At 40.8% G+C, this 18417-nt stretch overlaps 1 protein-coding gene across 1 annotated transcript in view; it reads right to left on the bottom strand.

The window, feature by feature from the left end:
* NNT (nicotinamide nucleotide transhydrogenase) overlaps positions 1–18417 on the bottom strand; it is a 74428-nt gene that overhangs the window by 39243 nt on the left and 16768 nt on the right. Inside the window, exons 6-13 of the mRNA XM_063454025.1 lie at positions 16458–16546; positions 15519–15706; positions 12838–12971; positions 12401–12592; positions 9497–9650; positions 7531–7692; positions 5461–5571; positions 1978–2123 (exon numbers count right to left, since the gene is read on the bottom strand). Coding sequence (XP_063310095.1) covers positions 1978–2123; positions 5461–5571; positions 7531–7692; positions 9497–9650; positions 12401–12592; positions 12838–12971; positions 15519–15706; positions 16458–16546 — 1176 coding nt within the window. The remainder of the gene's footprint in view (positions 1–1977; positions 2124–5460; positions 5572–7530; positions 7693–9496; positions 9651–12400; positions 12593–12837; positions 12972–15518; positions 15707–16457; positions 16547–18417) is intronic.

The raw sequence follows: 18417 nt of genomic DNA, 5'->3' as shown, positions 1-18417 counted from the left end.
TAACTCACACCTATAAAGCACTGAACAACTCTAGCCCCTCTTATATCTCCTCACAGATCCATAGGTATGTCCCTTCTCGGTCTCTCCGTTCTGCCCGTGACCACCTCCTGTCCGTTGTCCGCACTCGTACGGCCAACTCGCGCTTGCAGGACTTCTCGCGGGCGGCTCCCTTCCTATGGAATAGCCTGCCTACCGCCATCAGACTCTCCCCTAGTCTTGCATCTTTTAAGAAGTGCCTTAAAACCCATCTCTTTAGGAAAGCTTATGGCCTCCAAGACTAACCCTTACCTCTTGCCCTCTCCTGAAGGGCAGCCCACCTTATTTGATTGTAAATTCCTGTCCTAATGTGTTTTACACCCCACCTCCTATAGAATGTAAGCTCGTTTGAGCAGGGTCCTCTTCAACCTATTGTTCCTGTAAGTTTATTTGTAATTGTCCGATTTATATTTAAATCCCCCTCTCATAATATTGTAAAGCGCTACGGAATCTGTTGGCGCTATATAAATGGCAATAATAAATAAATAATAAATAAATAAATAAATAAATCCCTTTGTTTATGAACCCTAGTCACACCTCCCTGCATGTGACTTGTACAGCCTTTTATAAACACTTCCTGTAAAGAGAGCCCTTTTTAGGCTTTCTTTATTGCAAGTTCTGTTTAATTAAGATTTTCTTATCCCCTGCTATGTTAATAGCTTGCTAGACCCTGCAAGAGCCTCCTGTATGTGATTAAAGTTCAATTTAGAGATTTAGATGCAATTATTTAAGGTAAATTACAGCTGTTTGAAAGTGAAACCAGTTTTATTTTCATGCAGGCTCTGTCAATCATAGCCAGGGCTGCATAAACAGAAACAAAGTCATTTAACTCCTAAATGACAGTGAATTGAGCAGTGAAATTGCAGGGGAATGATCTATACACTAAAACTGCTTTATTTAGCTAAAGTAATTTAGGTGATTATAGTGTTCCTTTAAATGAGAACTAAATACATAGCTTTAGAGCAGAGTGCTACAGATCTCTCAGTTCGCAGAAGCAGTCACTGCTTAACTTAGGATTACTTTGACTGCGATCAGCTCATAGCACTCTCTGCTATAAAGAGATATGTTCAGTTAGGGTAAACACCAAGTTAATGCTAGTCAGAGTTTACACAATGTTCGCTTTATGAAATAATTAAGGTAATGGTTACTTGAGGGATGATCAGGGTATTTCTCCCAGGCTTCATCTAACAGTAATCGGGATAAGCTCATAGCTTTTTCCATAGCAAGGAGCTGCGCAAGACTGTACTGGGAGCCAACACAAAAGGAGAAGGGTGATAGGTAGCTTGTTTAAAAATAATTTTTTTTTCCCATAGTTATCATTGTGAATTTAATGGGGTAAATTATAAAGAAAGACAATTTCTGAACACTAAAGACAAGCCATTGAATCTTTTTTTCGGCTTGGACCTTGGCAGAATAAGTAAAAATGTATCCCAACGAGTTTGATATGATGCCTGATGAATTCTAAAAGTGAACAATTGATACAGTGTTCACTTCGACAGAAAGTAGCAAGAACTCCACAACAGTGAAATCAGTTCTTGTGACAAGGTAGCTAAATATATTACTTATTGACATTGGCAGGAAACCTGATGGCATTTGTAACAATCAGTACAATTTGTACTTTAATCTCAACAACGTGACATCTATTAGATTTTCTGCACATTATTCACAGTCTTTCTTACATTTGTAAGGGCAAAATAATTAAGTATTGCAGTGTATTTTAATTTGTTAGTGACAAGTTTACAGAAGTTAAAGCATTTTTGATCACAGTGAAACAATAAATTACGGTAATGACGAGGTTTCAAACCACACGCAAAGCAGAGTACTCACAAACAACCTTTATTTGGAATGAAATATTAGCAGCCAAAGCAGATACTGAATGGAGGTGGAAAAAAAATTAATTCTCAGATAGAAGCCAGTGCTCAATGCTAAGGTTCTACTTACCTGCTCAATGTTATAACCGCTTTGAAGGGCAGCAGCATATCCTCCAACAAAGACACCCCCAGGAAGAAGATACAAGTAGTTATACTCGGGAGGGTCAGTTGGACGCTTGAACATGTCGAGCATTCTCTGTGTAACCAGGAAACCTCCTATAGAGCAATAATAATGCACAGAATATGAATCCATCTCATTTGGACTTCTTGGATTACAAGATATCTAAAGGGACACTTTAGGAAATGTAACCACTTCATCTCTTGGAAGTTGTGATATCATCTGGAGTCTCCGGATACTGTTCTTCCATTCAACTTTAATGCTTAATGAGAGCCCCGAAGAGCCAATCCCCTCTGAGCTACTTGGGGTAATAAGGGAGCACAAGGTTGAGCAGCAATGGCTGGCTATGATTGGCTGACAGTGTCAACTGATCACTTTCACTCCACCTAAAACAGGAATGGATTGGCAAGTCTATAAGGAAGTGTGCAATCTCTGAATTAGCTATACCTCCAGTAGGGGCAGGGTTTGGGTGGCCAGGGACTCTTCTTTAGTGTTCAATTGCTCAAAACCTGTTTATCACTAAATCACTGTTAATTTGTGACATAGCTACAAAGAACAAACCAGGTTCAAAACACCTTTATGCTTCTTATAATAAGAAGTGCAACAGTAAGAGATCTGAGCAAACTGTCCAAAGTAGCAGCATGCAAAATGTAAAAGTAATATGGACTGACAGTGAGAAATAAATATACCCAATGGGATGAAATAACAGTAGGGCTGCGTCACATACAAGGGAGCGACTTATTAAATGAAACCGAAAAGATATAACTGGTATGTGAGCGCTCCAATTAATTATGCAGATCTACATAAAAATCAAGATGAAAATATCAATAAACTTAAAAATGACCAATCTCGCCGAGATCACCACAATGACCACCATAAACCACAATTGAATGTACTGGGTGAGTCTTATCTGAATCAGAATACTCTACACATATATATAAGAGTATAACAAAATATCATTTATTGTATAATAAACTAATCATAAAAAATGAAACAACATCTCAAAATGTCCAGTATCAGATGTAATCGTGATGAATAGTAAGGGGCCCCTTATTCATATTCTTGTCGACAAAGGACTGATGTAAAAAATCCGAGATGTGCACATTAGCATAAAAACTATATGTGAACTCAAAAAAGTTCAAGCAGTAGGCTCCAGTCCAGTCCGTGACTGGACGGACTGGACTGGAGCCTACTGCTTCAAAGTAGCAGCATGGCTGCAAATGTTTAAACAAGCAGAGGACATCTCTTAATATTCATAAATCGGGATAACCCAGCTTGGCCTAGAACTTGGAATTAACTTGACCTGGTTAATTCATGGAAATTCCCAGCATAGTATATGTATAGGGGCATCATAGTGCTTTCCTTCCGCTCAGCTAGAACCAGGAAGATGAGACTGCAAACCATGACAAAATTATTATAAAAATGTGTACAGGGCATAATTTGGTTTTACATTGAATGGGTTTATCCTCGACAGTGTTAACAAGACATCTTTTTAATGTCGCAGCTAATCACGTGCATCCCTTGACAGCCACACCAAGCCATTTTCAAATGGATCCTCAAGGTGTGAAAATGCACAATGTCTTGAAGCAGGTATCCAAACATGCTGGCTTTACAAACATGACACCAACGGGAAGTTTCCCCCAGCGGCATGTATAGTAGCCACTATTAAAGATCAAGTGCAGCAGGAGGTTCACACTCTCTCCTTGAATTATCTGCTGAAACTACGTAATACTATTGAATCAGCAAAGATCAAATACAAAAGGTAAAAGTAGAGCCTCTTGTTGAAAACAAAGAAGGCCAGCTATCATGGAGGTCAACTGGGTTCTTCTCCGGTATTAGCAAGGTGTAATGAATATAGTGACCATTAACCCCTTAAGGACACATGGCATGTGTGACATGTCATGATTCCCTTTTATTACAGAAGTTTGGTCCTTAAGGGGTTAAGTGTGTGTAATAATGTATACACAACTATGCACACACATAAAACCTTCTCTAAATATTACAAAATTATCTTGCTAACTCACTAGTCGTAAAATATTAAATTTTCTTTGTTTTTAACAACGTTTCACTTTATTACAGTGGCATAACAACACTGGCATATTTACTTTGATCCTGCTAAATCAGCTTAAAAGTCGTTGGCTTATAGTTAAGTCTGTTTTATCTACAGCAATGTATTGCTAAAAGCAGTAATCCGGCCAGGGTCTTGGTTATTACACACTTCTGCTTTAGATTTACAGGCTATATCAGCTTGGCTCGCTTTGTGACAACCATTTAAAGAATTACTTACACAAAGACAGTGAGTAAGGGAAAGCAATATCTTGGCAGGCAAAAACTTTGGCTCAATTAGCTCCATATAATTTTCATGCTGAATTGATTATTGAGGAATCTGCACACTCGTGCCAACTAAATCACATTTTTTTATTGCTAATCCTGCAACTGAAGCATGCCCCCAATGATGCTGGTGTGGTCTAATATAGGGTGTCAATCTGGAGCCTTCTTTCTACTGACAGACTACAATCCCCACCAGTCTCAGGCAGCCAACAGCCATAGTTCAACAATCGTACACATACCACATAACTAAAGTCAGAAAAGTAAAATCATGCACAACAGCTTACATCAACATGATGTGCCATCTATCAACAAATATGTTCCTGTTAAATGTATTTAAAATAGACAAACAAAAGTCATACACCAATTCATCAAGGCAGTCAATTCTATTTATTATTTTAAACTGTTCAGGAAGGAGGTGAGCACTTCCTTTGTTATAGACACAGTTTTGACATGTTGACCCTAAAAAACGTGACCAACACTCTAAACACCACAGGTCCTCAAAAACAGTATACATCGAAGTGAAGGAATTTAAGACAACTGAAGAAACTATTGAACCCCCTTAACATTGATTGCACAGCTCTGGAATGTTTTTACCCATATCATCAGAAATGAAGAACATCTCACATTCCAGAAGAACTGAAGATGCATCTCAACAGCCCCCCTTCCCCCCTAGGCCCCTCGATTCAAGAACAGGACTCAAATCAATGATATATGTTATATACTGTAGATTTGGGTCACTCTGAAGATTACTCAGAACATCAAATCCCTATAAACATCAGAGGGTTGGCCTTCTCTGGGTACATTAAAGCTTTTATCTTGAAGAAGGTAAAATGGGTTCAACCAAAAAGTTCTCTTTGGTTGATACATACAGGTCAGGTTCTGTAAACTGCACACAAAAAAAATAATCAGCAGTTTGACACTGCTTGCTTCAATAGAAATAAAATAAAACTTGTTCTAAAGGCTGTACATCACAAAAATGTGATATACAGCCTTAAGAACAATGGCTGCAAAAAAATATATATTTAATCCCACTCTGATTATGAATATTAAGAGATGCAAAACTGTTTGAAAAGAAGTGATCTTTTGGTATATTAACTATATTACCTGCAATGTTAATGGAAGACACAAATGCAGCGAGCACAGCGAGGAGTTCATGTGTGTTAGTGGGGAGATAACTACCCCCCATGAGCGCCATTCCTCCCACTGCTGTCAGACCTACACAAAATGACCAGAAAATGCAGGTTACAAAAACAAAATAACACAAATTACAAGAATCAGTAAGCATAACATTGCATTAAAGTTGAAGTGACAGTTTCTCATTAACCCCTTAAGGACCAAACTTCTGGAATAAAAGGGAATCATGGCATGTCACACATGTCATGTGTCCTTAAGGGGTTAAAACACATCTGTCTCTGTACCATGTATGCAGGTTGATATCACATTATAGCCAGGTGATGCTTGCACATCAGAGATATGACATATACCCCAAATATGCAAGGGACATGTGCGCTCAGCAAATCCTTTAATAGTGCCGTAAGCAATCAAGTGCCTGTCCTTACTGCCCACTGGATGTTAAATTAGCTTCCCTGGTATGCTCTGGCCAGACACGTAATGTAAATCAAAAACAGAAAACAAAAAAGTTAACATTTTACTTTTTGGATTGTGCAAAAGCAATAGATGTGACAATTCTTTTAATTCTACAACCAGGTTATTAAAACCCAACAACAAAATTGTCAAATTATAAAAAATTGAAAAAAAATGTACACACACGCCTTCACAACTCGACCTTCCATTATATTATGTCGGAGCTACAATCGGGGCTATTTATCATTTCAGACTTAACAAAAAACATTTTTGTATGTTTTTGTTTTAGATATATTGGGTCATAACAATACTAGGAATTTAGAAAAAATTTAAATTGTAAATTTTAGACAATAATAGTTGAGTTGAATAATTTGGCTATATACATTCTCTGCCTAGTTCAAATGTGTTCACTTATTCCTGACCGAAAGTTGACCACTGAATGCTAAAAAAAAAAAATTAAAAAAAATAATAATAAAACTGGCATGCTAGAGAAATACATTTTCTTTTTATTACATCTAAAAGGATTTCTATATTAGGGGTGGGTTTGTACTCTCACCGTCTCACGTACTATTGTTTCTCAACGGGTGGTTTAATAATCACAGTGTGATATATTACAAAGCCGTGCTACATTCAGCAATAAAATGATTTTAATGAATCTGTTTAGAAACAATGGAATTGTCTTATCCCAGCCCAAGTTCTGGGATGGCAGTGAATGGTATGGAGATCAATCATATATATGTATATATGACACATTGTGAATATATACACAGGTTTAACTCTAGAATTATGGCATTTGTAATAACATTTTCATTAAAGGGAATCTCCAGTGCCAGGAAAACAATCCGTTTTCCTGGCACTGCAGGATTCCTCTCCCTCCCACACCCCAATCCCTGGTTGCTGAAGGGGTGAAAACCCCTTCAGTGACTTACCTGAGGCAGCGACATGTCCCACGTCACTGCCTGCTCCTCGCCAACGCTCCACCTTCTGCCTACGTCGGCCGGTGGGCGAGAATGATCCCGCCCACTGGCCGAGGAGACCTAATGCGAATGCGCGGCAATGCCGCGCATGCGCATTAGCGCACCCCATAGGAAAGCATTGAAAGCGATTTTCAATGCTTTCCTATGGGGAATTGAGCGACGCTGGAGGTCCTCACACAGCGTGAGGACGTCCAGCGACGCTCTAGCACAGAAAACCTGTGCTATAGAGCAGGAAGATCCCTCTAGTGGCTGTCTTATAGACAGCCACTAGGGGAGGACTTAACCCTGCAAGGTAATTATTGTAGTTTAAAAAAAAACTGCAATAATTACACTTGCAGGGTTAAGGGTAGTGGGAGTTGGCACCCAGACCACTCCTATGGGTAGAAGTGGTCTGGGTGCCTACAGTGTCCCTTTATATATTGAACGTTTCTTAGCAGCATGCCTGGATTGAAGTATAGATTAAGTTTTATGGTTTATAAAATGTCACTGTTTTTGTTTTTTTTTATGACAGGTGCCTTTTAGCATCAGTAAAGTACAGTGATTTCCCACAATCCCGCAATAATAGATTCAAAATATTTCAATAGGAGATAACATGGAGGATAAAGAAACTCACCTGAAATGGCATTGGTCACAGACATAAGTGGGGAATGCAGGGCAGGTGTAACACCCCAAACAGTATGGTAACCCACAATTCCAGCCAAACCAAAGGTTGTCACCATCTGGGTAAAAGCAGAATGGGGGGAGGCAATGCCAAGACCTAGGAGAGTGGTCAGACCTAAGGGAGACACAACCAACATATGATTTTCATGTGCCTTGATCTGCAAAATTTGCAAACGCTATTACATTAAAGACATGAGCCCCATTTTTAATTAAAAGAAATAAAATGCAATAAAATAAAAATAAAAATTATAAAAAAATTACTAATCATTTTTAGAATGTACAAAACCTTTGCTTATCCAAGATCCCATGTGCATATGCCAACAGAAATATTAGTAAAAAGTCACCTGGGGTACAAGACTTAATTGTAAACTATATGTACTCAATTGATTGGTCAATAAAAAAAGAAATAGTGTAGTTTTCAGCATCCAGTTTCCCCTTGACAGACTGCATGTATTACAGGGCATGTACACTAATGTAGACAATATCTCCTCATTTACCTGTGTATCTAGGCAGCAAATGAAAAGTCTAACCCTAAATTTAGATGGTCTTTTACTTGCCAATAGCTGTGGATTGCATAGAATGAGTCTACCTAACCTGTTTGCACTAATTGTATGTACTATATGACAAAATACGTGGCGCATGACGGCAGCTAGGGCTTTAATTCTTATATAACGTTAATATATTTTAGATGGCATATAATCTATGCGTCACTAAGTCTATAGACCCAGGTTTTTTTTGTTTCCTAGCTGTCTTGACATGTTATAGGATTTATTAAGATACCGTACTTTATTATGCGGATTGTAAGTTATTAATGTCTGTCAATTCGTCTCCGGGCACAGGGCAGCTGCTACCAGATATATGCCTACAGCTATTAGGGCTGTACCCCGAATAGAGGAACACATAGGCATCACACTTGATCACCCAAGCTGCAGCAGGGACAAGGCCCACCTTAAGTGCCTCCCCCCAGAAAGGCATTACCTGATAACATAGAACAACTCCATAGGTACAAACCCACACCAGCATAATCGTCAGTTTCCCCCCGACAGACTGCATGTATTACAGGGCATGTTAAGATGCACACTAATGTAGACAGTATCCCCCCATCTACCAGGGTAACTAGGCAGCACGGGAAACGTCTAACCTTAAGTTTTGGATGACGATTTAGTGCCAGTAGCTGTGGTTAGCACAGCATGAGTCTACCTAACCCTCTTGCACTAAGCGCACATAATATATGACTAAATACGACCCACATAACTGCAGATAGGGCCTTAATTATTATATCACTTTAATATATTTTAGACGACATATATTATATACGTCAATAAGCCTGTGGACCCAGGTTCTGTTTTACTTCCTAGCAGTCGTAGCAGGTTATAAGGTTCATTTAGAGGCTTTCTTATGCAGATTGTAAATTCCCACTGTATGTCACTTCGTTTCCTGGCACAGGACGGTTGCTACCAGTAATATGCCTACAGCTACAAAGGTTGCTCCCCGTATGGGGGAATACATAGGTACATCTCCTGTCCACCCATGTTGCGGCAGAGAAGAGGTCCACCTTAAGTGCCTTCTCATAGGAGGGCATTACCTGCTGACATGGAACAAAATTCACCTGTATAGATACACACCAACATAATCGTGATCATATTTCATAAACAACCACTGACTTGTTTAAAATGTTTAATCATATTTTATAACTAACTACTGACTAGTTTCAAATGTTCACTATAAATGAAAACTGTGCAGCTATTAATGTAAATTTGTTATATGTGCCACGACATTGTTTCCTATGTACACTTGCTAGCTGTTTGTCTCGGCTATCGTGGCCACCTCTATGTGTCTGGATATTTTCTGCACATCACAAATAAAGAATTAAAAAAAAAAAAAAAAAAAGAAATAGTGTGAAGGAGCATGTGGCTTACCGGCGGTGTAAGCAGTGGCATTGTTTAAGGTCTTTCTGAAAGGAGATATGGCTGCAACCCTTTCTGCTTCTATTTCAGCCACAGTTTTCTGTTTCACGGGGGCTGCTTCTGGGAGTTTCTTAGGAGATGGTGCTGGGAATATAACTTTTCCATCCTAGAGAACCACAAAGATGTAAGGTTATACTTATTTAGAGAACAAATATATTGTTGCCATGAATGAATGTTAAACGAAAAGGTAAATGATTTAGGCATTTTCTGGTTTTGGGGGGGGAAACAAAATTATAAAAATGTACAACACTGCGCATTCAATTAACCTGAATACACAAATGAAGGCAAATAGCGATTTAAAAAAAAAAAAAAAAAAAATGTTTTTTTTTTGTTTAATCGAGTGAATGTGCGCAAACAATGCATTAGAAAACAAAAATGTAAAAATTTATTTGAGATAAAGTGTGAACAGAACGAGATTTTTTTAATTTTTTTTTTTTTTTTTAATACTGCTAGCAATTATATAGGATCAAAATAATGCACAGCGGTTTGCAGTTTTAAAAAGGGAATAAAACTGAAAATAGAAGGAAAACTGCTCATAAGCTTGCAATCTAAAGTAAAATTTAAAGGTGAATTTTCTTTTGCTATCAAAATGCTATTTTTCTAAGTCTATGTCAAAGTGCCTATTGACATCTATTTACAGATCAACAAGGAGACAAGGTTATTGTATGATACTTTTAAGGGTTGTGTCAAAATCTTAAACTAAAATTTTGCTGCGGGTTGTGTTAAAAAAAAATGATTTTCAAAAATCTCTCTAGACTTATTATTTTAAGTTAGTATAATTTATCTTTTTATTGTAAATGAAATTTACATTCTTTGCCGGGAACAACATGCATATTGGTTAACCATTGCTATACTCAATGTGCATGCATTTATATGATGTTGAAACTACAGATTGCTTATGTGCTAGTACAGAATTTCTCCATATATGCTCACCACACCAGCGGCTTCATGGGTTGGCTTGGCCACCCTGAATCCTCAAATGCAGCAAAGGTATGTGTGTTTTTAACTCTAAAAAAGTTAAAGTTTCTCCTTAAGTTTTTAGGAAAAATTTTAAAAAAAAAGTGACTCCCACCCCTATCACAATTTCAAATGATTGAAGCAGTAACGGGGGAGTAGTGACCATGCACCAAGTTACATTCAGTGGTTTAACAGTCCAATGGTTTCATTGAGAAATTGGTCCTCCAGAGTTCAACACCAGTACACCCGAGAGCTTCCTTCCGCTCTGACGCGGTTTGCTGGGCAACCAGTGATAACCTGTGAGAGTGTCAACTATGAATGGCCACCCATTTAGAGAAACAGCACATAAGACAATGGAAAGCAGTGTCGGTGAAGCAGCAGCAACTTCAAATCAACAGTTTTACCCCTGAAGGTTACCTTCACCCTGACATTCCTGCTCGCTTTAGTGAGCTGAAGTTGTTAAGGAGGTGGGAGAGTAAAAAATGGGTCACAAGAGAATACTGAGAACGGGCAGCAGCTGAAATAGCCTGCCCTTCGGTCGGTCCCCGCTCAGTTCTCAAGCTGTTTTTTGCTCATCTTGTGCCATTACAGAGAGAACTTCTCTGAAACATATCAGACTGGTCCCACCCATACGGGCAGTCCAGATCCGAAATGCCAGCAAGTTCCCTCTGCACGAGAGACACAGCAACCCCAGACGATCGTTTCAGCCTTGTTAGGCATCATCAGTGAGGCATAGCTGATATCTCCCTAGGCACCGTGAGCCTGTTAAGGAGGTGGGAGTGTTCCTTCAACATGCTAATCCAGATGTTTGTGAATTACCCATAATGCTCAGCCAGCGGTTAGGGTGGTGAGCCTCACAGAAAATGTTCAAACACCTGGAGTGCCAAAGTTACTCATAACTGAGACAGGATATGAAGACCTGCAGCAAAGGATTCTGGTCTAGGCTACTCTGGGACATGCCAAGAAAAAGCAGCAAATAATTAGACTGATGTGGTGCAGAGTGTCTACAAAGAAAATATTCCAAAATATTTATTAGATTTTTAGGTATTTTAACATAATATTAACAATTATTCACTGCTGGAAAGAGGCTATGGCTGTACTTCACAAGAAGGAACTAATTCAAGCAAAATTAACTGCAGATGAAGCTTCATTTAAAAAGCACAGAATGTGCCAACATTAATCTTCCTGTACTATATGAAAAGGCAAAAGTCATAACAAATTAACAAATATAGTGATACAAAATAAATTCTAGAACAAATAAGAACCAACAGAGACGTAGAACTAGAAATGAATGTATTTGTTTGTACAAAGCTTGTTAGAGTGTCCAGACTTAGGTTAACGTAAAGGAAACTTGCCACCTAATTGTAGAAGTTCATTAAAAGGGTGGAAAAAGTTATTTTCTAATTACATGAAGGGAAATGGAGCAGATCTGAAAAGTTATTCTTTCCATGGATAACACAGAAACACCAACTTCTAATATTCTGTTGATATGGCAACAAGGGCTTTCAGTCAGTCAGTGCCTAACTTCATTGCGTGTGCTGGCCAGAATGAAGTCATCACATAGAAATAAGAATTGTGTAGAATTTGATGTTCCATTAAGAACAATGTTCTATATTCCACACAAAGGTATCTTTAATGCTCTATTTATCTCCTACCGGCCCCTCTCAACCCCACATTGGTTCATAGTTTAAATATCTTCCAAATGGTTCTTTACAGTAAGGTTTCCTTATGCAACATGGACATAGAGGCTTCCATGACATGCCACACTGCCCACTTCCCAGGACTCATAGAACCCCTCACTGAGTATGGCATATGACAGGTTGTTGTAGAAAGGAAGAATATGGATATTTTGTAAACACTTCAGTTTACTCCACTGTCCATACATCTTCAAACACTCACCTTCATAACTGTTGTTCCTCTTACTACATGATCCATTGTACCATAGTCAAACTCATCCTTTATTGAATAGTAGAAGTAGTCCTTGTCAGGGCTGATGGCTTTCAGAAGCTTGATGATGTTGTTGGAGTAGAGTGTGCTTGCCTGTGTTGCCATTCTGCTGGGCAAATCTGTGTAGCCAACATGAGTTATCCCCTGATTTGGAAAAGGACAGAAATGAGAAAATATTCATATCCCTTATTAAGGCATCACCGATATATATACACAAATCATAAAAATCATCACACTCCAATGACTTTTTTTGAAAGATAAAATAAATAAATTAAAAAAATAAAAATTATCGATGTTTCCATTTTTCAACAAAACTTTCATCAAGACAAGTCTTGTCCTGATGAATGTTTTATTGAAAAACTGAAAATACCAACTAGTTTTAGTGTTACCTTGTAAACATACAGTTCTCCTGGTTTTGTAGTCTCAATGTTTCCACCAGCCTCAGAAGCCAGATCTACCACAACTGAACCTTCCTTCATTAAGTCAATCATGTCTTTACGAAACAAAATAGGAGCCTTTTTGCCTATAAACAAGATATAGAAATAAAAAACAAAAGGGTAGGTGATTCAGATCATGACATTTAACACCAAACATTCATTCCTCTGCTGTGATTTAATGTAGTTGGAAAAACATTGCTCAATGGTTCTCTCTGCAGCCCATGTGTTATTTAATTATGGTTCAAATAGCTTATGAACCTATTAATGTAGAAATCTTCAGAAGCAAAAGTCATGATTATTTCTTCCTAAATATCAGCCAGTAGGTCGCTCTACTAAAGATGGAGAAATAGGGGGCATGCAGGCAGGAGACAGCAGAAAGTATAATGAATTACGAGACAACCTAACAAACAATGGAAAGCGCTAGAGAGACAGCCTAGCTGTAGTACAGTGGAGTGCGCTAGAGAGACAGCCTAGCTGTAGTACAGTGGAGGGCGCTAGAGAGACAGCCTAGCTGTAGTACAGTGGAGGGCGCTAGAGAGACAGCCTAGCTGTAGTACAGTGGAGGGCGCTAGAGAGACAGCCTAGCTGTAGTACAGTGGAGGGCGCTAGAGAGACAGCCTAGCTGTAGTACAGTGGAGGGCGCTAGAGAGACAGCCTAGCTGTAGTACAGTGGAGGGCGCTAGAGAGACAGCCTAGCTGTAGTACAGTGGAGGGCGCTAGAGAGACAGCCTAGCTGTAGTACAGTGGAGGGCACTAGAGAGACAGCCTAGCTGTAGTACAGTGGAGGGCGCTAGAGAGACAGCCTAGCTGTAGTACAGTGGAGGGCACTAGAGAGACAGCCTAGCTGTAGTACAGTGGAGGGCGCTAGAGAGACAGCCTAGCTGTAGTACAGTGGAGGGGGCTAGAGAGACAGCCTAGCTGTAGTACAGTGGAGGGGGCTAGAGAGACAGCCTAGCTGTAGTACAGTGGAGGGGGCTAGAGAGACAGCCTAGCTGTAGTACAGTGGAGGGGGCTAGAGAGACAGTCTAGCTGTAGTACAGTGGAGGGCGCTAGAGAGACAGCCTAGCTGTAGAACAGTGGAGGAAGCTAGAGAGACAGCCTAGCTGTAGTACAGTGGAGGGCGCTAGAGAGACAGCCTAGCTGTAGTACAGTGGAGGGCGCTAGAGAGACAGCCTAGCTGTAGTACAGTGGAGGGCGCTAGAGAGACAGCCTAGCTGTAGTACAGTGGAGGGCGCTAGAGAGACAGCCTAGCTGTAGTACAGTGGAGGGCGCTAGAGAGACAGCCTAGCTGTAGTACAGTGGAGGGCGCTAGAGAGACAGCCTAGCTGTAGTACAGTGGAGGGCGCTAGAGAGACAGCCTAGCTGTAGTACAGTGGAGGGCGCTAGAGAGACAGCCTAGCTGTAGTACAGTGGAGGGCGCTAGAGAGACAGCCTAGCTGTAGTACAGTGGAGGGCGCTAGAGAGACAGCCTAGCTGTAGTACAGTGGAGGGCGCTAGAGAGACAGCCTAGCTGTAGTACAGTGGAGGGTGCTAGAGAGACAGCCTAGCTGTAGTACAGTGGAGGGCGCTAGAGAGACAGCCTAGCTGTAGTACAGTGGAGGGCGCTAGAGAGACAGCCTAGCTGTAGTACAGTGGAGGGCGCTAGAGAGACAGCCTAGCTGTAGTACAGTGGAGGGCGCTAGAGAGACAGCCTAGCTGTAGTACAATGGAGGGCGCTAGAGAGACAGCCTAGCTGTAGTACAGTGGAGGGCGCTAGAGAGACAGCCTAGCTGTAGTACAGTGGAGGGCGCTAGAGAGACAGCCTAGCTGTAGTACAGTGGAGGGCGCTAGAGAGACAGCCTAGCTGTAGTACAGTGGAGGGCGCTAGAGAGACAGCCTAGCTGTAGTTCAGTGGAGGGCGCTAGAGAGACAGCCTAGCTGTAGTACAGTGGAGGGCGCTAGAGAGACAGCCTAGCTGTAGTACAGTGGAGGGCGCTAGAGAGACAGCCTAGCTGTAGTACAGTGGAGGGAGCTAGAGAGACAGCCTAGCTGTAGTACAGTGGAGGGCGCTAGAGAGACAGCCTAGCTGTAGTACAGTGGAGGGCGCTAGAGAGACAGCCTAGCTGTAGTACAGTGGAGGGCGCTAGAGAGACAGCCTAGCTGTAGTACAGTGGAGGGCGCTAGAGAGACAGCCTAGCTGTAGTACAGTGGAGGGCGCTAGAGAGACAGCCTAGCTGTAGTACAGTGGAGGGCGCTAGAGAGACAGCCTAGCTGTAGTACAGTGGAGGGCGCTAGAGAGACAGCCTAGCTGTAGTACAGTGGAGGGCGCTAGAGAGACAGCCTAGCTGTAGTACAGTGGAAGGCGCTAGAGAGACAGCCTAGCTGTAGTACAGTGGAGGGCGCTAGAGAGACAGCCTAGCTGTAGTACAGTGGACGGCGCTAGATAGACAGCCTAGATGTAGAACAGTGGAGGGCGCTAGAGAGACAGCCTAGATGTAGAACAGTGGAGGGCGCTAGAGAGACAGCCTAGATGTAGAACAGTGGAGGGCAGTAGAGAGAAAGCCAAGCTGAAAAACAATAGAGAGTAATTAGAGAATCTCCAAGAAGTAGGGATGCATATTTCAGTGGAAGGAGTAACAATTTAGACTTCATACCAGGTATGAGAGCTGTAGTAATAATGATGTCCACATCTTGACACTGCTTGGCAAAGAGTGCCATCTCTGCTTCAATAAACTCTTTTGACATTTCTTTTGCATAACCCCCCTGGCCTTCTCCAGATTCCTTCAGATTCACCTCCAGAGGTTCAGCTCCAATGGATTTAAACTGCTCCAAAGCTGCAGCCCTAAATTTTAACCAAAACACAATGTTTAATGGTTTTCTAGACAAACGCACCACAAAATGTCTTCAAGAGCAAAAGGGCAGACGCATACATGACCTTAAAGACCACAAACCACTTCAGGTTTGTGGAAAAAAAAAATAATGGTCTTAAATCTGCACAGGGACTTATTAATAGGTGGTTTGCTTTAGAACTCTGCTCTAAATTACAGGATAATGGATAACGGCCCTAGGGAGATATTGGTGAACCATAACGTTTAATTATTTCCTTGTCTGCCATTCTGTGTGTTCAGTTACCGCTAGTAAAGTGGAGTGTACATATTACAGTAATCCATACAACTACAATACTATCTCCGTTGGAATTCAACACATTAACCAATTTTTGGATTTGAAAAGGGTTTACTCTGTTTTTTTTTTTTAAGAAAAAAATTAAGATAAGCCACAAAAAGCAAAATAGAGAATTTGTGCAATTTAAAACATTTGAATAAAACTTGTAACCCACTGAAGTATCCAACGAAACATTAACGCTTTAAAAATGTGCAATATTCTTTACATTTACACAAATTCCAAGAGAATGCTAAGGCATAAGAAATAACAGTACATTCTGCCATAATAATTTGGCTAATTGACAAAAAGAACGTGGAGCAGGATAAATAATCTATATGAACCTTACAATCAGGTTTTTGAGATGCTGCCAACACAAAGATCAAATAGAGTACATACAACAGTTACCTAGGTTTGTAACCTTAGTCACCCACCTTGTGTCAAACCCGCGGACAATTGCCCCCATGGACTTAGCAGCTCCCGCTGCAGCCAGACCAGCAACGCCACCACCGATGATGAGAACCTACAGAGTGACAAAATAAGTTTTAGATACAAGTCCTGGGAGACCTCCATGTAAAGCAGGCATGTCCAACCTGCGGCCCCCCAGATGTTGCTGAACTACAACTCCCGTGATTCTTTCAATTAAACAGATAGCCAGGGAATCATGGGAGTTGTAGTACAGCAACATCTGGGGGGCCGCAGTTTGGACAGCCCTGATGTAAAGCATCATCAAATGTAGCTTGAATGCAGTCCTGCACGGCATCTGAAAACCGCTCCAAGGCAATCAATCAAGGAGCAGCTGATGATGATTTACACTATCCTACCAACAAAGGGTTTGGTATGGTTTGCAAGCTTCAAAGGTCCATCTCCCATCCCGATAAATAAGCCATTGACCACGAACCAAAAATTAACCGAACTTAACAAACCAGTGTAATAATGACCCCTTCACATTTAATCATAACAGCATGCTAGGGGTTAAAAGGCTGTGATGTTATAAATGTACACACAAACGCCAGAAAGCTATTTTCCAGACAAGTAAATGGGATGTTTATATAAAATTGCCAAAAAATTAACAATCTACAGGAATTTCCTTCCCTAATTCAAATAAAAATGCAAGACAGGTGCGCACTACTGAGCAACAGTATATCAGGTGTAAACAAGATAATTAAATGCAAAAACACAGAAACTGTGAAGCCATGTGTAGCAGATGGTATCAGGGCTGTCCTAAAAAACTGTAATAATATTGCAATTTGTGTGTTATTTCTGTTCCTATGGTTAAAATGTATGTGGGATTCGTATAATTGTTCAGTAGTTTCCATCCGTACTCCATACGAATGTAAATTACCGAACCAATAGACCACCCCAGAGAGAAGTGTGTACCTTATTAATCGTTCACACTTCTCTAACCGCAGGTTAATCGGTACTTTAGTGCTGTATCTGGGTGGCCGCTGTTCGGTATACGAACACGTGGCGGCGGCCATCTAACGCACAAAAATCTCAGCGGTGTTTGGTCGTCGAGTGTCTGGAACTCAAATCGAACACTCGATTACCCGAACACCGCTGAGACCTCCATGGCTCCGTAACTACCGAACGGGAAGGCTAATCGGCTAATCAGTCTCCCGTTCGGTAGTTTCAAAGTACCGAACAAGGGGATTCATACGAATCCAAGATTAATCGTGGATGGCAGTATTTGATGTGTATTTTACCTCCCGAACAAAGACCGACCGCAGGGCCACAACCTATGGAACGCTTTTCGGATACCACCTCGTGTGCGGTCGGTCAAATTACACCCTCCACCTAACTCCCGAACCCCTGGACCGATCTGGGTGATTTTTGGATATGTTAGTCACCCAGATCAGGGCTACCAGGGGGTACCCCCAAGATTATTGTAACTGCTTATTTTGGGGTACATTCAGAACTGGGGGAAAACTACAGTATGTGTAATGGGATTAAGTGTCATACTGAGGGGAGGAGATGTGTGGGAGGTAACGGTTATACTATTGGATACTGTCCTAATTAATGTGAATCCCTCCCTTGCATGGGAGAATGCTTTATAAGGAGACTGTGTGGATTAAAAGTCAGTTCTGCTCCTGATGCTGTGTGTCGTCCAGTCATTGGGATCTGTATGGGGATATTCGTGGATTACTTTATTTGCTGGAATTACTGCTTCATGGTGTTTTTACTACTTGTTCCTGAGCCTCACTGGGATCTATAGTGGAGTTAACCTGTGGAATATCAGGCCTCTGCTACACCATGTATATAAGGAGTGGGATGGTAGGGGAGGACTTTACCTGTAAAAGCAATATCTTGCTAACATGGTATGCCTGCATGTATCATGTCTACAACAAAATATGTAAATGGATAGTTTCATAAATAGAAATATATTTCTTCATG

This window comes from Pelobates fuscus, chromosome 5 (assembly GCF_036172605.1).
Source record: "Pelobates fuscus isolate aPelFus1 chromosome 5, aPelFus1.pri, whole genome shotgun sequence".
Classification (NCBI taxonomy): Eukaryota; Metazoa; Chordata; class Amphibia; order Anura; family Pelobatidae; genus Pelobates; species Pelobates fuscus.
Note: the sequence above shows the minus strand (reverse complement) of the source record. Positions and strands in the feature narration are given on the sequence as shown.